The sequence below is a fragment of the Tiliqua scincoides genome, chromosome 4 (assembly GCF_035046505.1).
Source record: "Tiliqua scincoides isolate rTilSci1 chromosome 4, rTilSci1.hap2, whole genome shotgun sequence".
Lineage (NCBI taxonomy): Eukaryota > Metazoa > Chordata > Lepidosauria > Squamata > Scincidae > Tiliqua > Tiliqua scincoides.
The window spans coordinates 66,695,579-66,713,664 of record NC_089824.1 but is presented as its reverse complement, the minus strand read 5'-3'; the positions used below and the strand labels follow the sequence as shown (position 1 = coordinate 66,713,664).

Below are 18,086 nucleotides of genomic sequence, written 5' to 3'. Positions count from 1 at the left end.
TTCAAGAACCAACAACATTTCAGATAGGTCTTCCTGGTTTGGTCTCACTTCTGGCCTCCAGTTCTCCCACGCAGGCTGACAAGCAGCTCCATCTCTCACATGGAGGGCAACCAAGATGCTTCTTGCTCACACCAAGAGCAGGTGGAATCACTCAGCTCGGCTTGTCAGCTGCTTCAAGGTCTTGCCATTCTCAGCCATTCAGGGAGCTGCCGGTGTCCTCGAACTGGCAACCTTCTGATGTTATCTTTGGGCTAATGGAGGCTCTATCCTCTAGACCAGACCTCCTGCCCTTTTGGGTGCCCACCAAAAGCAGATGCCCACCAAAGCAGGCAAGTCCACTGTAGGAGGAAGGAAGAAGGAGGGTGGAGAAGGGTTGTAACAGAGTGGGGGGAGGGTGGCAACAGGGGCAGGAGGTGGATGGATTGGGCCCAAGAGGAATATGGAATTGGTGGCTCTAGTGTGTGCTATCCCCCTTCCTGGGCCTCATCTGCTAACATAAATCAACTTGGACTTGCACCAGCAATATCTCTGGCAAAAGTCCAAATTGACCATCACAGCTGCTGGGGCTTACCCCAAGGAGATGTCCAGCAGCTGAAGTGTGTGTGTTCCCCCACCCCCACCCTGGATGCAGTATAGCCAGCACTGGCTCTGCAGCATTGTCACATGGGAATTTGGTTAGGATTTGGCTGTAGTTTCCCAAGTATGCAGTGAAAGTCTCCAATGCTTTATGGTAATGGTCCTTTCTGCTCCTTTTTTTCTACTATTGGCTGTTTAAGGCTTCTAATATACAGCTACTGGCTGCCCAATATACTGAAAAACCAATAACAATAAAGCATAAAATAGTTTGGTGCAATGAAGTTATTCATCCAGAGGATCTTCTGGTAAAGGACCATTTTCTTTTATCTTTGGCTCTGACTCACTTTTACTGCAAAACTTTGGCACTTAAAGAAACACGCTCTGTAATGGTTCCCTATCATAGATCCCTGATCATTCTCTTTTTTCAGGAATAAGCCGTATTTTATAACTCATTGGAGTTACATTTTATGAACACAGCATGTGTTCATACAGAGCATATGGCCGTATGCATTTGAAGACATGAACTCTGGGATGTATTTTAATGCCTCCTCTGCTCTTTCTTCTTCTTTGTAGTGATGTGATTTTTTTTTTAACCAATTCCTAGATCAGCAACTTTCAAAAATTATTTTAGGACTGCAGTTTTTATGGGCAAGTCTAATGTGTTATGTGTAAATTTCTTAAGGCTAAAGACACATTTGTGCAGCCATTGTTTTAGTTTTATCAGAGCCCATGCCTTTCCTATAAGAAACCTTTACAGAAGTCCCCGCAGGACACAGTGGCAGTTACGTATGAATAAACATTCATTGGATTGTATCATCCTTGTGTACAAAAAAAAAAAAAAAGTTATATATTAAATCTGTGTTCTCTGTTAAGGGGTAACAGACAAAGAAGAAGAAGGAAGAATCTGGACAAAACAGAATTAAAATTAAAAGAAAAAAATTACTCAGCATTCATTAATTATGTCTGAGTCATTGTTTCCACTAAAGGGGGGGGGAATTATGCTGTAGCAGAGGGTCGGCATGAATAAAGAGCGTACAAACACTCCTCTGTGAACTATCACGAAGCAGATGGTTTTGATCTCACTACAGAGATGGGTAAATTCAAATACGGAGCATTGGTTTGCCTTTCTGAATATTCCTTGAGATAAAAATGTTTCTGCAAGTCTTGTAATGAAAAAGGCACAGAAACAAAGACCAGGGCACGAAGATTACTGACATCCCCTCCAATACTTTACTGAAAAGCGTACAGGTAATCTCTTGTCTAAAGATAATGTAAGGAAAGCTTAAAAAGCATCTGGTGTGAAAGCATTAAAAAAACAGATCTAATTTAAAGGCAGCCCAATCCTATGCATATCTACTCAGAAGTCCCATTAGAGTCAATGGGACTTACTTCCAGGAAAGTGTGAATAGGATTGGGCTGTACATCTAATACAGTAACACCATATGGTCAGCTACAATTCTATAACAAAAATATGATCTGACTGTACCTCATCATGGGGCTTTAAGACAAAATCCACAAAGGTCATATCTCAGAGGCAAAATTTCACACAGGCACACAAACACATGCACTTGTTATAAAATCAAAACTTTTTTTTTTTTAATGGAGAAAATAATATGGAATCAAAAATGTAAACGATATCTCAAAGATATTGTGAATGACATAGACATAAAGGGGAAATAAGTGAAATGGGAAAGGTCTCCATATCAGTGGTAGCAAGCCACAGTTTAGTGTGGAATGTTTCTGTTGGTGCTGATGTTGTTTTGAGACTTGGATGCAGCCTCATTGGGTGCCTGTGACTGCAGCCTGACTACATTGTCTTAAATCCAAGAAGGGAGTCTTTGCTGGTCTGTGTGCAGAACAGAGGTTCTGCTGTCATGAGTGGCTAGCCGAGTACTGTGTACACTGCCAGCAGCCATTTTAGAGCTGACCCCTCAAATGGCAGTGGTATTGCTGCAGTGGTTCAGCTACCTGAAGGAGCACAGGTATGCTGGCGTAGGAGACAGATGATGGGACAAACAGGGTGGGGAGGGGGAATGGGGGAGTTTCTGGGTGGGGAGGTGGAACATTGAGGGAGGGGTGGATTGTAATGGAAGATCAGAAGATCATCAGGTGGATGATGTGGTGTTGACAGTGATCCCATGTTTTGACAGCTGTTTGACAGCTCTGGGAAGGGCAGGGCTGGCTCCACAGCTGTAATCAATCAAGGCCAATGGAGACTCTGATGGACACCTGAGCTTCATTTGACCTTGTTGAGACTTTGAATGGACGTGGACTCATGGACTGAAGAGATGGCTCAGCTGGCTAACTTGGACTTAATAAGGTAGCTCACAGCTGAGCTGAATTTGGACTTAACAAGGGGCTGCAGGATAAAAGGCAGCTTCAGAAGGAGCAAAGGGCTGGCCAAGCAGGACGCTGACCAAGAGGGCTACCTGACCCAGACCTACAGGAAGAGAGGACTGCCAGGACCCTGCTGGAGGAGACACACTGCTGGAGAGGAGGAACTCTACTGCAGAAGACTGGACTGTGTTTTGGAGACCGGATTGGACTTGGACTGGAGGCTTCAGACGTTACCCCCGGAGTTAAGTGGAGTTTTGGGGAGGGAAAGCCTCTGGACAAGAGGACTTGCAGGGAGTGTCTGTGTTTGTACCAATAAATTCTTGTTAATTGCTATAGATAAGAAGTTCTGTGTTTATTCCTTTGCACACCACAGCTGTGCTTCTTGGAAAAGGGGGGTGTTAATTAGCCAAAAAGCGGGCATTAGAAGGGAGTGGCGATATTTGGCAGAACATGGATTCCGGTGGTAACAATTTGTGTTAGGATCCTATCCCCATTCCCACTCTGCTTCCCTCTCCCTTACTTTCCTTAGAACAGCAAAATAGCTGATTGGAGACTTACCCATAGGTAAGAGAACAAAAGTTGCCTTACCTTGAGGTAAGGTGTCTGCCCCCACTGCCACTGTTTGGGTGAATGCATACACTGTTGGTTTGGCTGCATTAGGTGTGGGGGACTTAGGTTCGGGCTGTAAATCTCACCATTAAGTTCAAATACTAATTTCAGTGCAGAAATTTCAACTGCTCTTATTTACACTGGAGCAAGTGAGAACATTATCCAGTTTTAGAACCATCTTATTACCCATCAATTTAGAAATAAATAAACCAAAAGAGGCTCTCTTTTTAAAAGTGTTATTAATATGTTTTCACTTATGCCCGAATAATAAAACTTGAGCATACAGCACAGCAAAAAATGTCCTTATATTTGGTACTTCTAATTATAGAGTATAGAACATGAAAATATTATTTCTCCTTTCTGACAGAACCAGTTAGAGATATGTCTCATTAGGGGAGTGCAAGAAACTGATTTTCATTCACATGAGCAGGTATAGTTTAGTGCAGTGGTTCTCAAACTGGTGGGTCACGACCCACCAGTTCATGTAACGCTTCCCCTGTCCCTTTAAGGGGTGGGGAAAGGGCAGGGAGGCAGTGACACAATCCCCAGGATTGCGTCACTAAGAGGGGCAAGGGGGGTGCTTCTGACTTACTTGGCATGGTGTAGGGCTGCAACAGGCTGCAGGAGGTGCGGGGAGACCTGCGCAGCCCTCCACAGCACTCCCCGAGGCTTGGAACTTGCAATAGAAGCGGGCGCAAAGCACCTCCTGCAAAACGGAAGAATTAAGTAGTATAATTATAAATAATTATTAAAAATAAATAAATAAATTCCATTTTCTCAATGGGACTTATGTCCAAGCAAACATGGATAGAACTTCAGGTATGCAGCCCAGTCCTATTGGGCTGTCCTGCTAGTGGAATTAGGGCCCAATCATATCCAATTTTCCAGCTCCGGTGTAGCCACAATGCAGCCCTGCGGTAAGAGAACACATGTTGCCATACCTTAAGAAGGCCTCAGTGACTGCCCCTCCACCACAGGATGCAGCGCACACCCCACTGGCACAACTGCACCAGCACTGGAAAATTGGATTGGATTGGGCCCTTAGTGTTCTGCCAGCACTGGCTACTGCAGTGTTTCTCAAACTGTGGGTCCCTATGTGGGTCGCGAGCCAATTTCAGGTGGGTCCCCATTCATTTCAATATTTTATTTTTAATATATTAGACTTGATGCTACCATGGCACGTGACTGCATTTGGGGAAAGGTTACAGACTTGTACTTTGAATAAGCTACTATGTATATTCTTCTAACAATAAGTAAGTGTGTGTAGGATTTCAGCCTAGGATTGTTAAAAATTTTCCTGCTTGATGATGCCACTTCCAGTCATGACATAACTTCCAGTGGGTCCTGACAGGTTCCTATTCTTAAAAGTGCATCCCGGTGCTAAATGTGTGAGAACCACTGGGCTACTGTAAGACAGCCATAAAGTGTACTCTGGATGTACTTTCTGCCAGAGCACCAGTGGGAAGGCCCAAGTCTTCCCATGTGCATTGTTGCTGCAATGGCCAACAGCTGGAGCAGGTAAGCTAGCACAGGAGGGGGTGGTGGAGAGTGGAACAGAAGTGAGGAGGGGCAAATCTGGGCAGGGAGAGGGGAGTAATGGGGCTAGGGAGATTGTGGGAGGGGGCGAATGTGGTGGTGATAACACTCACAGATCCTATGCTCCTTACCTACAGCCACCCTGCCTCCTTTCTCTCCTTGGACTTGCACCAGCACAGCTCCAAAGAGACCCATTGTGGGGATGGAGGCTTACAGAGGGGAATGGGGAATTTAAACTGTCTTTCCCTTCAGAATCTGCCGGCTCCAACCCCTCCCCTCCGGATACAGTGCACACCTTTTGGCGTGGCTGCACCAGCAGTGTGTGTGGGAGATTAGGTCATCAGTATAGTGGTTAGGAGGCCGAGCAGCAAATCAGGACTTCTATTGGCTGAATCTTGCCTTTGTCATGAATTCTCTCTTGGTAGTCTTAGGCACTTCCTCTCAGCAATTTGGGGATAATACTTGCCTAACAGAGTCGTACAATCAATGCCCAGATAATATCTGTAAAGTGCTTGGCACACTCAGAAAGCACTAAACAAGTTTTTACTCCATTTGTTTTTAGTATCTATTTATTTAAAAAATGTTTGTTTCACCTTTTCCCTTGCCAAGGCAACTGCCCAAGGCAGCTTACAAAAAAGTTCATAATACCACAACAATAACGATATTATAAGTGTCTCATTCACGGGCTTAAGCTGCCATAACACTCCTTCCAGTGACATAAGACCCTTTACTGATGTCACAAAACACAACAGTTGATCATCAGTTAAGACTGGAGCAGTTTTAGACTAGTCAGTTTGAGAGGGGTGCCATGAAAATGATCTAGCATTTTAACAAATTGCCATCTAATGGATCCAGGTCTAGGAAACTCCTCCCTAAAAGCATTTCCTTTATAACAAAAGAAGACAACAAGATGTCATTTATTTATCTTGTGGTTTGCTGCACCTGTTTTGCAGTTATCAAGATGGCAAAAGCACTTGAGATATGGTCATTTTGGGAACTGGCAACAGCTGGACTCTTGAAAAGTCAATTGGTAATGCACCATTTTGGCTGAATTTCTTTTTTCAAAGAATGCTCACCTGATGTTAAAGTGACAGGAAAAAATTGCAGCAAAAATCCACTTGTCATGCCATAATTCTGGGGAATTCATTTGGTTGGATCCATTTAGTTCATTTGCTTAAAGCTCTCTGGTCTTATCTAATCAAGATAGTACATTATATTCATAATTGCCCCTGATGCCCCAGAAGAAGGGAAAAACTATACTATACCGTCTGTCTCAGCAGGGTACACTACAAACAGATGTGTGTAGATTTCTATTAAATGAAAACTTGTGCCTGCTTCAGGGCAATGGTTATACTAGTTCTATTTTGAGGGTCTTGCCATCCAGCCCACAGGCGTACACATTGGATCCCTGTTGCGTATATGCAATGTTGGGCAGAAATGACTTAAGAGCTTCATTTCTTGAAAGAAAAGCGCCAAGTCTCAAGCCTACCTGGAAGTCAGATGCTATGTCTGAAAGTCGTGTTCCAGATTTGTGGGAGCTGATTGGGGCTGCTCAGTGGTGAGGGACTGTACTCTGCATATGTTCAGAGGCACCCCTGCTAAGTATTACTTTTTACATGCCAGTGCTGAGCTCTAATATTGCTAACAGAGTCTGTGGCTGAGCCTCAAATAAAGGTCAATACTTAAGACACCAATAAACAGATTGGGGAGAAGTTGTAGCTCAAAGGTAGAGCCAATATTTTGCATGTAGAAGGCCTGAGGTTCAATTCTAGGTAGGGCTAGGAAAGGCAACCCCTCCCAAACCCTGGATAACCTCAGCCAGCCCCAAAGTTAGAGACAGTAGCCAGATTTAGTATAAGGTGGCTTTCTATTCATTAACTGAAGGAAAGTCTTTCACTCGTGGTTTCCTCCAAGAAATAGAGCCATTTTCTTAAGGTTGGGGGTATTTTCCAACACATGAGGTTAAAAAGGAGGCATGTCCTGGAAAAAGAGGACATCTGGTCACTCTGGAGTGAGTGAGGTGTTGGAGGAATTTCTTAAACCTGGTTTCCTCCTTTAGGGGGGGAGCAGAGTCGCTTCAGCAGCAGAACCCCCCTTTTGCTGGGAATCAACCCCAGGGAGCCTCCCACACCCAGCTAACTGCTAATCAAGAAACACAAACAACATTGGCTGGTTGAAATTTCAAAGTAGAATCATTTACTCACAGTTCCTTAGTAGTACAGTTACAGCATCTGAATATGTTCAGAGGTACACTAACTTTGACAACAAGGCCCTACAGCTGCCTTGTTCTGCATGTGCCATGTGGTCAAGATGGCGTCACCAGCAGAGCCCTGCTGCATGCCATCTTGTCTGCTCAGTTGTGGTGAGGAAGAGGTAAGAGGAGGAGAGCGTGCTCAGGAGTTATATGGGGTCTGGGTCACGCCCCTCCCACATAGGTCATTAGAAGTGGACAGGTAGAGGTCGCCTGGGTTTAACCCCTTAACCCAGTCTCCTGCCACCCCTTGAGAGCATACGGAGTTGCACCAATTCCAACATGAGGGACACACATTTCTTTTCCAAGATATCTGGTCAGTCCTGGAACGTGCTGGAATCCCTAGCATGTATACACTACTGAAACAGAGACGCCTGCATTGGCTTGGTCATGTCGTGAGAATGGATGATGGCCGGATCCCAAAGGATCTCCTCTATGGAGAACTCGTGCAAGGAAAGCGCCCTACAGGTAGACCACAGCTGCGATACAAGGACATCTGCAAGAGGGATCTGAAGGCCTTAGGAGTGGACCTCAACAGGTGGAAAACCCTGGCCTCTGAGCGGCCCGCTTGGAGGCAGGCTGTGCAACATGGCCTTTCCCAGAAGAGACACTTGGCCAACAGTCTAAGAGGCAAAGAAGGAAGGCCCATAGCCAGGGAGACAGGCCAGGGACAGACTGCACTTGCTCCCAGTGTGGAAGGGATTGTCACTTCCGAATCGGCCTTTTCAGCCACACTAGACGCTGTTCCAGAACCACCTTTCAGAGCGCGATACCATAGTCTTTCGAGACTGAAGGTTGCCAACCACTGGTCACACTGGAGTGAGTGAGTGAGGACATTGCTTTTCCAAGACATGAAGCTAAAAAAGAGGACATGTCCTGGAAAAAGAGGACATCTGGTCACGAGAGAGAGAGAGAGAGAGAGAGAGAGAGAGAGAGAGAGATTGCTAGCTTTAATTGCTAGCTAAAAGGACTTTTTCTGGCAGGCTTCCCTTTGTCTCGTCTTCCACCATCAACTCCTCTGCTGAGCCGCAGCTGCACAAGCGGAGTTGCGAAAAATAGGTTTTTGGCAGTCAGTAACAACCTGGACTGCAGCGTACTGTATGCATCATATCATCGTGGTGGCATTTGGCTGCACAGAGCAGTCAGATCCGCGAAGGCAGGATTCCCTTGATTGTCCGCGGCGGAGGGGAGGGCGATGGGGGCGAGGACCTAATTGAAAGTTCATCTGTCTCCCCGGGATTCCCACTCCCGATGCGCTTTCCCTCTAACCCAAACAATCCACCCACGTCCGCCTGGGTCCCTTCATCCCTTGCATTGCGAAATCTCTTAGGAAAGCAGGATGCGGGCAGGACCGCATCGACCGCTAGGTGGCGCTCCCCTACCACTTTTGGCGTTTAAATGACTTCCATTCCACCCATATTCTGCCCCTTTCCACCTCCCTAAGCCCCAATGCCCAAAGCAGCTTGAAGGGGCATCCCTAGGAAAAAAAGGGGGGGAAGAGGACACAGGGACAGGAGTAAATAAGGCCTTTGTGCCAAACTAACCCCAGTGCTTGATGATTTAAAGGGACAGACGCTCCACCTCCCCACTCCCACACCTGCCTGGGTGGTGTTGCCCAGGAACAGGAACAGAAACTGAACTTCTGTGCCGAGATCAGCCCAGTTTGCCAATTCCCAGCCCTGATTGGCGCTTATATTATTTATTTTCCCCGTTATTGATTTTGATCATTTAACTGTGGAGTTGCCAACCATCCAGCTGTGGAGTGTGAGCAGGAGGGGCAGGGGAGGAGGGCGACGAGGAGGTAAGAGCAGGACGTATCCGGATCTCCTTCTCTCCAAAGGGGGTGTTATAAAGTGGGCAAGGCTGGTTCTACCGTTCCCTGCTTTTGTTCCGTGCACAGTGAAGTTCAGCCCGCGATCAGGCTTCAGGGAGCCGGGAAGGGGGTGCGAGCAAAGTGAAATTGACCAGAGGGGGGAAAAAGAGGGCATCAAAGTGAAATTGACCAGAGGAAGTAAAATTGACCAGAGGGAAAAGGGGGTCAAAGTGATGTTGCTCAGAAGAAAAAGGGGGTCAGAGTGAAATTGACCAGAGGAAAAACGGGGGTCAGAGTGAAATTGACCAGAAGACGACATTCCAATCAGAAGAAGGGATTGCACGCGTGTGGTTGTTGGAATTTCTCCAGGGCAGTACTGGGGGGAGAGAGCGAGTTTTCTCATGAGTGCGTGTGTGGTGGGGGGTTGAGAACCTTGCTGGAGTTTATCTGGTGTGAGAAGCAGTGACGGGTGTGAATGTGTCTGAGAGGGTGGGAAGAAAGAAGGGGGGGATTATTGGCAATGGGCGGGAGGGAATGAGGCGAATCCAGTTCCTTCTCCTTTCTGCCAGCCCAGTCTCAGCTCATTTTCTCCAAGCGATACAACTTCACGGACGGCATCCTGAGCCAGCCCGCCTCTCTTCCACCATGGACCCTCCAGGTAACCCCAGTCTCATTTGGCCCCTCTCGTTGCATTTCGATTCCCTTTAGAAATCGAATTGGGGGGAAAGAGGGGGACACGGGGAAGGCGAGGATGCTTGTGAGGTGGGGGGGAGGGTGGAAGGACACCGACTAGGGCTTGTGTTCACTTTGGGGAAGAATTTCTTGATCTTGGGGAGAGGCATTCCAGAGATCCGCTGGGGGTAGACAAGGCTGCCGCAGATCTCAGCTACAACGGCCTGTGGATGGAGGGGGGGGGGAGTCGAAGTTGAAGCGGAGTTTCGCAGCCATACGGAGAGAAATTCAGAGGGGGAAGAGGGAGATGCTTGGGATGCACTAAGGCAGGGCTGCCGGAGATCGTCCCTTCTCTTGACCGCAAGAGGGTCTTTTTTCTGGGTACCACTAGCCATAGTAGACCTGGGCTGCTGGTGGTGAGAGGTTGTGGTGTGAGATCTCCCGATCGCGTCTAGATCGACGAGGAGCGCCGGTTAGCACTTGGGGGGAACCAGAGAAACGTAGGTGCTTGAACAGCCTGGGCTTTGGAGGGTGTGAGTACCCAAGAACAGATGGAGTCCAAGAGGTTCTGCTTAGAAGAAGCGCTGGCAGTCGGTGGGGGAGAGATGTTGGGGAACCTCCCGTACTATCTTACCTTCATGGGGGGGGGGGGTTTCATGCCTGTGCCCCTTGCACTCCATGGGGCTGACTCCCCTACCTGCAGCCCTCCGCTCCCCTCACAGCCTCAAGAAGGGTCTCCCTCTACCAAATCAGGGGATGTGGAGTTGGCACTTTGGTAAGGGGGAAGATGCTTGGAAAGGAGGCTTCTGTCGCGCGTCTCGCTTGGCCAACGGGGTGTGCCCAGAAGGACTCCTGCGTTCAACTTGGCGGAGACAGGCTGCAGTCCTAGCCACACTTACCTGGGAGTAAGTCGTACAGCCTGTCATTGGACTTAAGTCTGAGTAGATACGCATAAGGATTGAGATCACAGTCGACGAGGAGCTCCTTTCTGGGCAGGGGGCGAGAGATATGCTCCCACGACGGCGAGGGCTCTCCTGCTCGAGTAGGGAGCGGAGAGGGCTGGGCGAGGAGCCGTCCAGGTCTTGGCTGGCACGACGGAGGCTGAGGCGCTGCCTCGCTCCATGGGGTGGCCCTCCTGGGGTCATAGCCCAAGCCTATGCATGCCTACTCAAAAGTAAGTTCCACTGTGTTCAATGGGGCTTACTCCCATGGAAGTGTGCATAGGCTTGCAGCCACAGAGACCACTCCTATACGTGTCTGCTCAGAAGTAAGTCGCATTAGTGTCAATGAGGTTTACTCCCAGGAAAGTGTGCATAGGCTTGCAGCCTCAGAGACCACTCCTATACGTGTCTACTCAGAAGTAAGTCCCATTAGAGTCAGTGGGGCTTACTCCCAGGAAAGTGTGGACCGGCTTGCAGCCTGCGAGCCCATGCTATGCATGCCTACTGAGAGTGAGTGGGGCTCGCTCCCAGGAGAGCGTGGCTAGGACGGGGCTGCGGGCGTGCCTCCCTCTGACCGGCTCTCCTTCGCCCGCAGGTCGCCGCTGCAGCTCGCCTCCCGCCGCCCTGTGAGGCCGCCCTGCGGAGCAGAGACGCCCCGACGGCCAGGCTGCCGCTTGGCCCAGCCTCCGCCCGCGGGAGCCGAGCCGGGAGACGCCGCCCGCCCTCCTCCGGACTGGGCGGCTGGTCTGGTGGCGGGCCGCGCAGCAGCGAGATGCCCGGGCGGCGGCGGCGGGGGGCGCTGGCGGAGCCCGTGGCGGCGCTGGCGCTCCTGCTGGCCCTCCTGCCCGCCGGCTGCGCGGCCGCGGGGGGCGCGCTGAACGACACGGAGCCCATCGTGCTGGAGGGCAAGTGCCTGGTGGTCTGCGACTCCAGCCCCTCGGCCGACGGCGCCATCACCTCCTCGCTGGGCATCTCCGTGCGCTCGGGCAGCGCCAAGGTCGCCTTCTCGGCCACGCGCAGCACCAACCACGAGCCCTCCGAGATGAGCAACCGCACCATGACCATCTACTTCGACCAGGTGAGCCGCCGCCGCCGCCCCGCCCACCTCACCGCACCTGTGAGCAGATGAACCTCCCCCCCGCTGACTCCCAGTTCCACCAGCGGCTCCAGTTGGGCTCCCCCTAGTGGTGCTAAACGCCCCCCTTCTCTAGGCAAGGCTGCTCTTCCTGGGTATCTCCAGGGTCCTGCAGTGGGTAGGGAGGCAGCTGAGGCAGAGCCTCCCCACTGGAGTCCTCACATGGCAGTGGCGCTTTTCAAAGAACTCCAGTGGAGAGGCTCTGCCTCAGCTGCCTCCCTACCCACCTTAGCAAGTGGTTTGTGGGTGCCTCACACGGCAGTGGCGCTTTGCAACGTGCTCCAGTGGGGAGGCTCTGCCTCACCTGCTTCCCCACCCACCTTAGTGCATCGTATTTGGGTGCTTCACATGGTGGTGGCACTTTTTGAAGGACTCCAGTGGTGAGGGTCTGCCTCATCTGTCTCCCTACCCACCTTAGCACTTGGTTTGTGGGTGCTTGTGGATCACATGGTGGTGATGCTTTTCAAAGGACTCCAGTGGTGAGGTTCTGCCTCACCTGCCTCTGCACCCACTGCACATCCCTGGGTACCGCCTCTCCTCTTCCGCTTTGAAGCAGGCTCCTTCTTGCCTAGGGAGAGTCTCCTGCTCTTCACCAATCCCATGTTACCCATTTCAGTGATCCCTTTCCTACTGAGCCCTGGAACCCTGGTGTTTTAAATAAAGACAGGTCCAGCCTATTTATATATGGATTTGACTCAACATGAATGGCCACTGCAAATGAGAAGGAATGTGCTGATCCCTGAACAAGGGGAAAAATGCATCCCTTTAAAATCAGTTTAAAAAACTGAACAGTCCTTTAACAATTGCCTCCTTAATGAGCGAGAGGGCAGCTGGCTGACAATCCATCAATCCTTCTCTCTCCAGGTGACCCCTCCCTTCCCCCTGAGCAGGTGAAAGAAAGGTGATCACTTTGCATTGGTGAAGGGAGGGGCTGAGTGAAGCCCCTTTCTTTCTAAGTGCTTGGAGGAGGACTGATTGATGGATTTTCTTCTTAATGACTTTTGTCTTAGAGTCAAAAGGTCAACAAGGCTGTTTTTAAATCAATGGAGCAAAGAAACTTTGTTTTTAAAATTGATTTGCTATAGTTCCGTTTTTTGCCATCCACATGAGTGCTTGGAACGGAACCCACATAATAATAATGAGGCTCAACCTGTACCTCCTTCCTGTGTGCACCAACTACCCATCCACCTAACCCAGTCTTTCTCAACCAGTGGTACTGGTACCAGAGGTGGTATCTGGTGGTACTCATGGGACCCCTGGACATCTGCTACCTGGCTACAACATGAGGAACATAACACAACAAACAGTGGTAGGAGGTTCAGCTCGGTGGGCAGAGTGCCAAAGCATTCTTTTCCATGGTCGAAAAAAGCCTCTACCCTGAACCTCTTACTGGTGTTTGTTGCCTCCCAACCCAGAAGTAACTGGCAATGATGTCATTTGTGGTGGTACTTTGAATAGGTGAAGTGGTATGGTGGAGGACAAACATTGAGAAACACTGACCTAACTCTATCTTCTAAACCTGCCCCATCCAACCAGTGATTCTCCCTTTTCCAACCATGTTCTTTCCTTCCACATTATTCCCTGGTATTGCTCCCAAAAGCATTTGTGTCACAGCACCCCCATCTTCTCTTTTATTTTCCCTCCAAACACTAACCATTCACTCACCAGCCTCCTGCTAATTGGCTTTCTTTCCCCCATTGTTATTGCATTCTTTCCATTGGATATTCATTTTTGGTTCACCTTTGTGATTCACAGTCACAGTAACCCTTCTGACCATTCAGCTCTTCCTAGCACTGAATACCATGGCCTCCTACTCTAGTGAATATCACTTGAATTCTCCCATTTGGACTTGGATTCTATAGCCACCAACTAACTACTTGATGATCCCAAAGGACTTATCTATCATTGTAGCTTAACCAAAGATGATATCTGGACCAAACTACTTGCAACATAGGAATTCCATTGAGTGGAACTTTCAACATGTTCAACAAACAGCCTGTGGGTGGGTGCGTGGGGGAGAGTGGGTCAGGGCTATGGTTCAGGAGAGAGAAAGCATCCCACTGTACCATAGCCCCAACCCAAATCATCCTTTTGATGCTACAACTCATATTTGTATATGTGTTACTTGTGTTACTAAAAACAGCTTGGAGGGGTGTTTTACAGTGAAGAATTAGTAGGGGGGGTAAAGCTCTAAGCTTTTCTACTCCCCCTACCTTTGCTGCAGTCTGAATCAAAATGCATCCCCCCTTTTTTGTAAGGGAAAGATACACAATAGTCACAGAACTTGAACATCATGCTATCTGGCCCTTTCTGTGCCCTTTTCTGAGAGTAACAAAAAACATTGTCGGGTGATTTTTCCAAGATTGTGGAACTGGGATTTCCTTCCTACTTTATCAAACTAGACAGGAATTTCATGGGGATTCAGCCTAGGGGAATCTGCAGAATTTGGTTGTAGTGAAGAGTGGGGACAGTCGAAGGTACTGCAGACTTAAGCTTTTCCTCTTTCCTCTAAACCTCAGCACATTTAGGATTACCCAGTATTATTGTTGTAGTTCTGGAGAAAGGAGAAGGATGCACTGATTTTTTTTTTTAATCCTTAGAATATGGATACAAATGCAACACCTTGAACTAAATTCTTTAGAGTTAATTCAGAACCATTCAACAGATTATGTTTCTGTCTGCATCTATTTGAAATTCCTAATCAGAGATGACTTTTCATCTATTATATTTCTCAATTGTTACAACAAACAGAAGACACACACACACACACACACACACACACACACACACACACAGGTATTTTGACACTGATGGTTAATGATTTCTTTTGTTCAAGTAGAATTTCTTTGCTGTCTCTTCTAACACAAAACCAGAGTAGTGTGTTAAAACTACACATACAATAAGACATGCATGTTTTTCTGTTGTCCCATCCATTTGTTCTTAAAGTTTTTGAGAGATTATTCCTCTGACTTAATAAGAAGACTTTTTTTTTTATAAGAAGCATTTTTTCCCCCCTGGAATGTTGATTCCAACACAGGTTTTGGTATGTGTTTCTGGTGTGCATTGAATTTTTAATAACAATTAGGTTTTTTTTTTTACCAGTTTAGCTGCCTAAAATGGAAACTGGCACCCATATGCCTTGATTGTTTAACTACACCTCAATCCTCTATGCATTTTCCTAAGAGTATGCTCCTTTGAAGACAATGGGACTTACTTATATATGCATAGAATTTGGCTAGATGGCTGCATTCTTACACATGCTTACTTGAGATTAGGTGCCATTGAATCCAGTGCAGTTTACTTCTGTGGAGACATGCATAAGCTTGGACAAATTCAGGAAATGTGATAAGCAACAGGATGCTGGTGTTAGAAATCCTTTCTTGTCTTTCTGTACTGTGATGTTCAAGGTTTGAGTCTGGGCTAGATAAGCTCAAAAGAAGCAAGTTTGCATATGAAGGATGTCCATGATCTTACAGCAACTTCCATTTATTTGCATGAACACACATGGAGACTGAATAGCCTTTCTGATTAAGCAGCCACTTAGCAAGTGAAAAACAAAAATTGTTGGAGCTCTTGTGGTCTGCCTGGGTCTAGAAAATTTTGGATGCAATTAAATCCAAAAAAAATTTGGATGCTTTGGTACAGACAAGGAAAACAGGAGGCTGTTAGCTTTATCAGCTGTCATAGTAAATTGTTGCAGCTATGTATCTTAGAAGATAGATTATTATGTAGAAAATTTTGGATCTAGTTCCAAAATAATGAAGGCACCCCCTGAATACAAATACCTTGGTTGGTCATGATTTCTAGGCCTGGGTATTGGGTTGCCAGCTCTCATTGACATATCTTTAGCACTGTCTGAGTTGCCCTGATTGTGAAAAGCCAGGTTGGAATGTAGAAATGATTGGGATATCCCCTCCTGATGATCCATTCCCTCTTTTCATACTTTGACTCTTCGAGGTGCTATTGCAAACAATCATAACTCAACTCCAGATATTTTTTCCATTATTCTGATCCATTAATTGCATTCACTTTTGACCACCAAGTCCACATACAGCTGGTACTGTCTTTGTGGGTAAAAAGGCATCCAACCGACTTCTTTGTTCAAGACTAATTGAATTAGCCCCCATACAATTCAGGATGGGGTGGGCAGAGAGAAAGAGAATGGGTAATGTAAATTACAAAAAAAGGGAGGGTTACTTGTTTAAAATGTTAATTCTTCTCCCTACCCCCTTACCTTCCATCAGGAGACATGACTAAGTCTTTTACATTTACATTAACATTGTAAGCCCCAAGAGACGCAATTAGTTTCAATACTGTCACATGAAAATGTAAAATCCTTGGCTGTCTGGTTTAATGGGCTCTTTTCTTCCTTAGTTTTGTGTGCCTCAGAGATGATATACAGTATGATGCACTCTGAAGACACAGGCTGCCATCATGCACCTTTCATTCTTTCAAAGAGGCTTTGGGTGCACCACTGTGTAAATCAATCCGCTGTCTCAGCCAATCCTTTCAAAACACCTTGGAAACTGACTCCTTCCCCCTGCTGTCCGTTTTAATTGTACAGCAAATGCCAGTGGTTCTGCAGTGCTTGGGAGTTGATGTAGAACCTCCCCCTCCCATCTCTTCCCTATACTTCACTCCCCCATCACAAAGGCATGACCTGATTTCTTCTTCTTTTTTTCTCCTCTAGGTATTAGTTAATATTGGCAATCATTTTGACCTGGCTTCCAGTATATTTGTAGCACCAAGAAAAGGGATTTATAGTTTCAGTTTCCACGTTGTGAAAGTATATAACAGACAAACTATCCAGGTGAGTTCTGACATGTGAAACACGTCACTGAAGCACTGTGTTGCTTTTGTTGTCAACATTGTTTGCTAAAGGTTGGTGATAGGGAGTTTGCAGAGAGACGTAATGAAGGAAGGATGCATATACCCAAATGTTTTATTAATCAGTGCCTGTATCAGTGCCGTAACATAAAGGAATGTGCTGTTTCCCTCAACCAACACAATTCTCAATCCCTGCTCAGAGTCAGTGCCTGCATGCCAATCTCTCCAACTGTGGCTCTTCCCCAGTAATAGAGAATATCACAAATGGACCACACATAGCCTGAACTAGGTTTAGAGGAAAGTGGCAGGTTTCTTTGACTAGCCACTATTTTCCTGCAAAGGTAGGGGTCTACTTGTCTTTCTCTATCCCGTTTGAAGTTCCAGTGTCTCTGCATGTGTTGGTGGGAATGTAACCATGTTTTGTGAATGCTTCGTAAACCACGTGCCTACTCATAACATGTTTGCTTTGCATTTTAGGTAAGTTTAATGCAAAATGGCTACCCAGTGATTTCAGCTTTTGCTGGGGACCAAGATGTCACCAGAGAAGCAGCCAGCAATGGGGTCTTGCTCCTTATGGAAAGAGAAGACAAAGTGCATCTCAAACTGGAGAGGGGAAACCTCATGGGGGGATGGAAATATTCAACATTTTCTGGCTTCTTAGTCTTTCCACTATAAAGGGAAGTCGAGGAGAAGCCTGATCTGCAGCCTGGAACAAGGATCCAATCATTAAAAACAAACAAACACACCCTCCTCCCCTCTCCCAGAACTTGGCCAGACAAGCCAATAATTCCAGCCACCCAGTCAGACTGCCATAATAGAAGAACGAGAAACCTTCTCGAAGCCACTCTTTGCTTTGACTCTTGACAGTTCCTTGGGCTCTAATTAGTTTTAGATGACAGTGATCTTTGAGAGAATTGAAATTATCAACCTGAGCAATTTGTACCTGTGATTGTAAAGTCAATTTTGGATTTTATTGTTGGGATCATTGACTTTCCTCCCCTCGTTCTCTTTCTGTTGTCGTCCTGAAGAGACATGTTAATTGGGACCACACAACTGTTTGTCCAGGGCTTGCCCCAAAGCCAGAAGAATCTGACATCTGATAAAGTGTTCTTTCGATGCTTTCTTTTTTTGTGTTTGTATAGCCTTAAAAAAACAAACGAGAATAATACGAATGGCTTCAGTTTCAATCCTACGTCTTCTGGGGGAGAGAAAGTTTTGGACATTACTGTGTCAAGAAGTGCTTTATCCCGTGAAGCAAATTTTGCACGATTGGAAACTATTTGGTTTTGTGTTGCTGGTGTTTTTCATCGTACCTTCTTTTCTTTCTTTCTTTTTTTTGACTCTTTATTCTAAAGAAGCAAGCTAGATTGAGAAGTTAAAACAAGCACT

The 18,086-nt window shown here is 46.9% G+C and overlaps 1 protein-coding gene across 1 annotated transcript; it reads left to right on the top strand.

Annotated features, from left to right (window-relative positions):
• Positions 1–11,507: 11,507 nt before the first annotated feature.
• CBLN2 (cerebellin 2 precursor) lies at positions 11,508–17,372 on the top strand. Its single transcript, XM_066624441.1, has 3 exons — positions 11,508–11,813; positions 16,561–16,680; positions 17,175–17,372. Exons 1-3 carry the CDS (start codon positions 11,508–11,510, stop codon positions 17,370–17,372), a joined length of 624 nt encoding a protein of 207 aa, XP_066480538.1.
• Positions 17,373–18,086: the final 714 nt, after the last annotated feature.

Excerpts from the sequence above, each read along its gene's own strand:
- CBLN2 (XM_066624441.1), top strand. The coding sequence starts at position 11,508 with ATGCCCGGGCGGCGGCGGCGGGGGGCGCTGGCGGAGCCCGTGGCGGCG. Across the intron at positions 11,814-16,560 it reads TGACCATCTACTTCGACCAG|GTATTAGTTAATATTGGCAA; the intron begins GTGAGCCGCCGC and ends TTTCTCCTCTAG. Across the intron at positions 16,681-17,174 it reads ATAACAGACAAACTATCCAG|GTAAGTTTAATGCAAAATGG; the intron begins GTGAGTTCTGAC and ends TTTGCATTTTAG.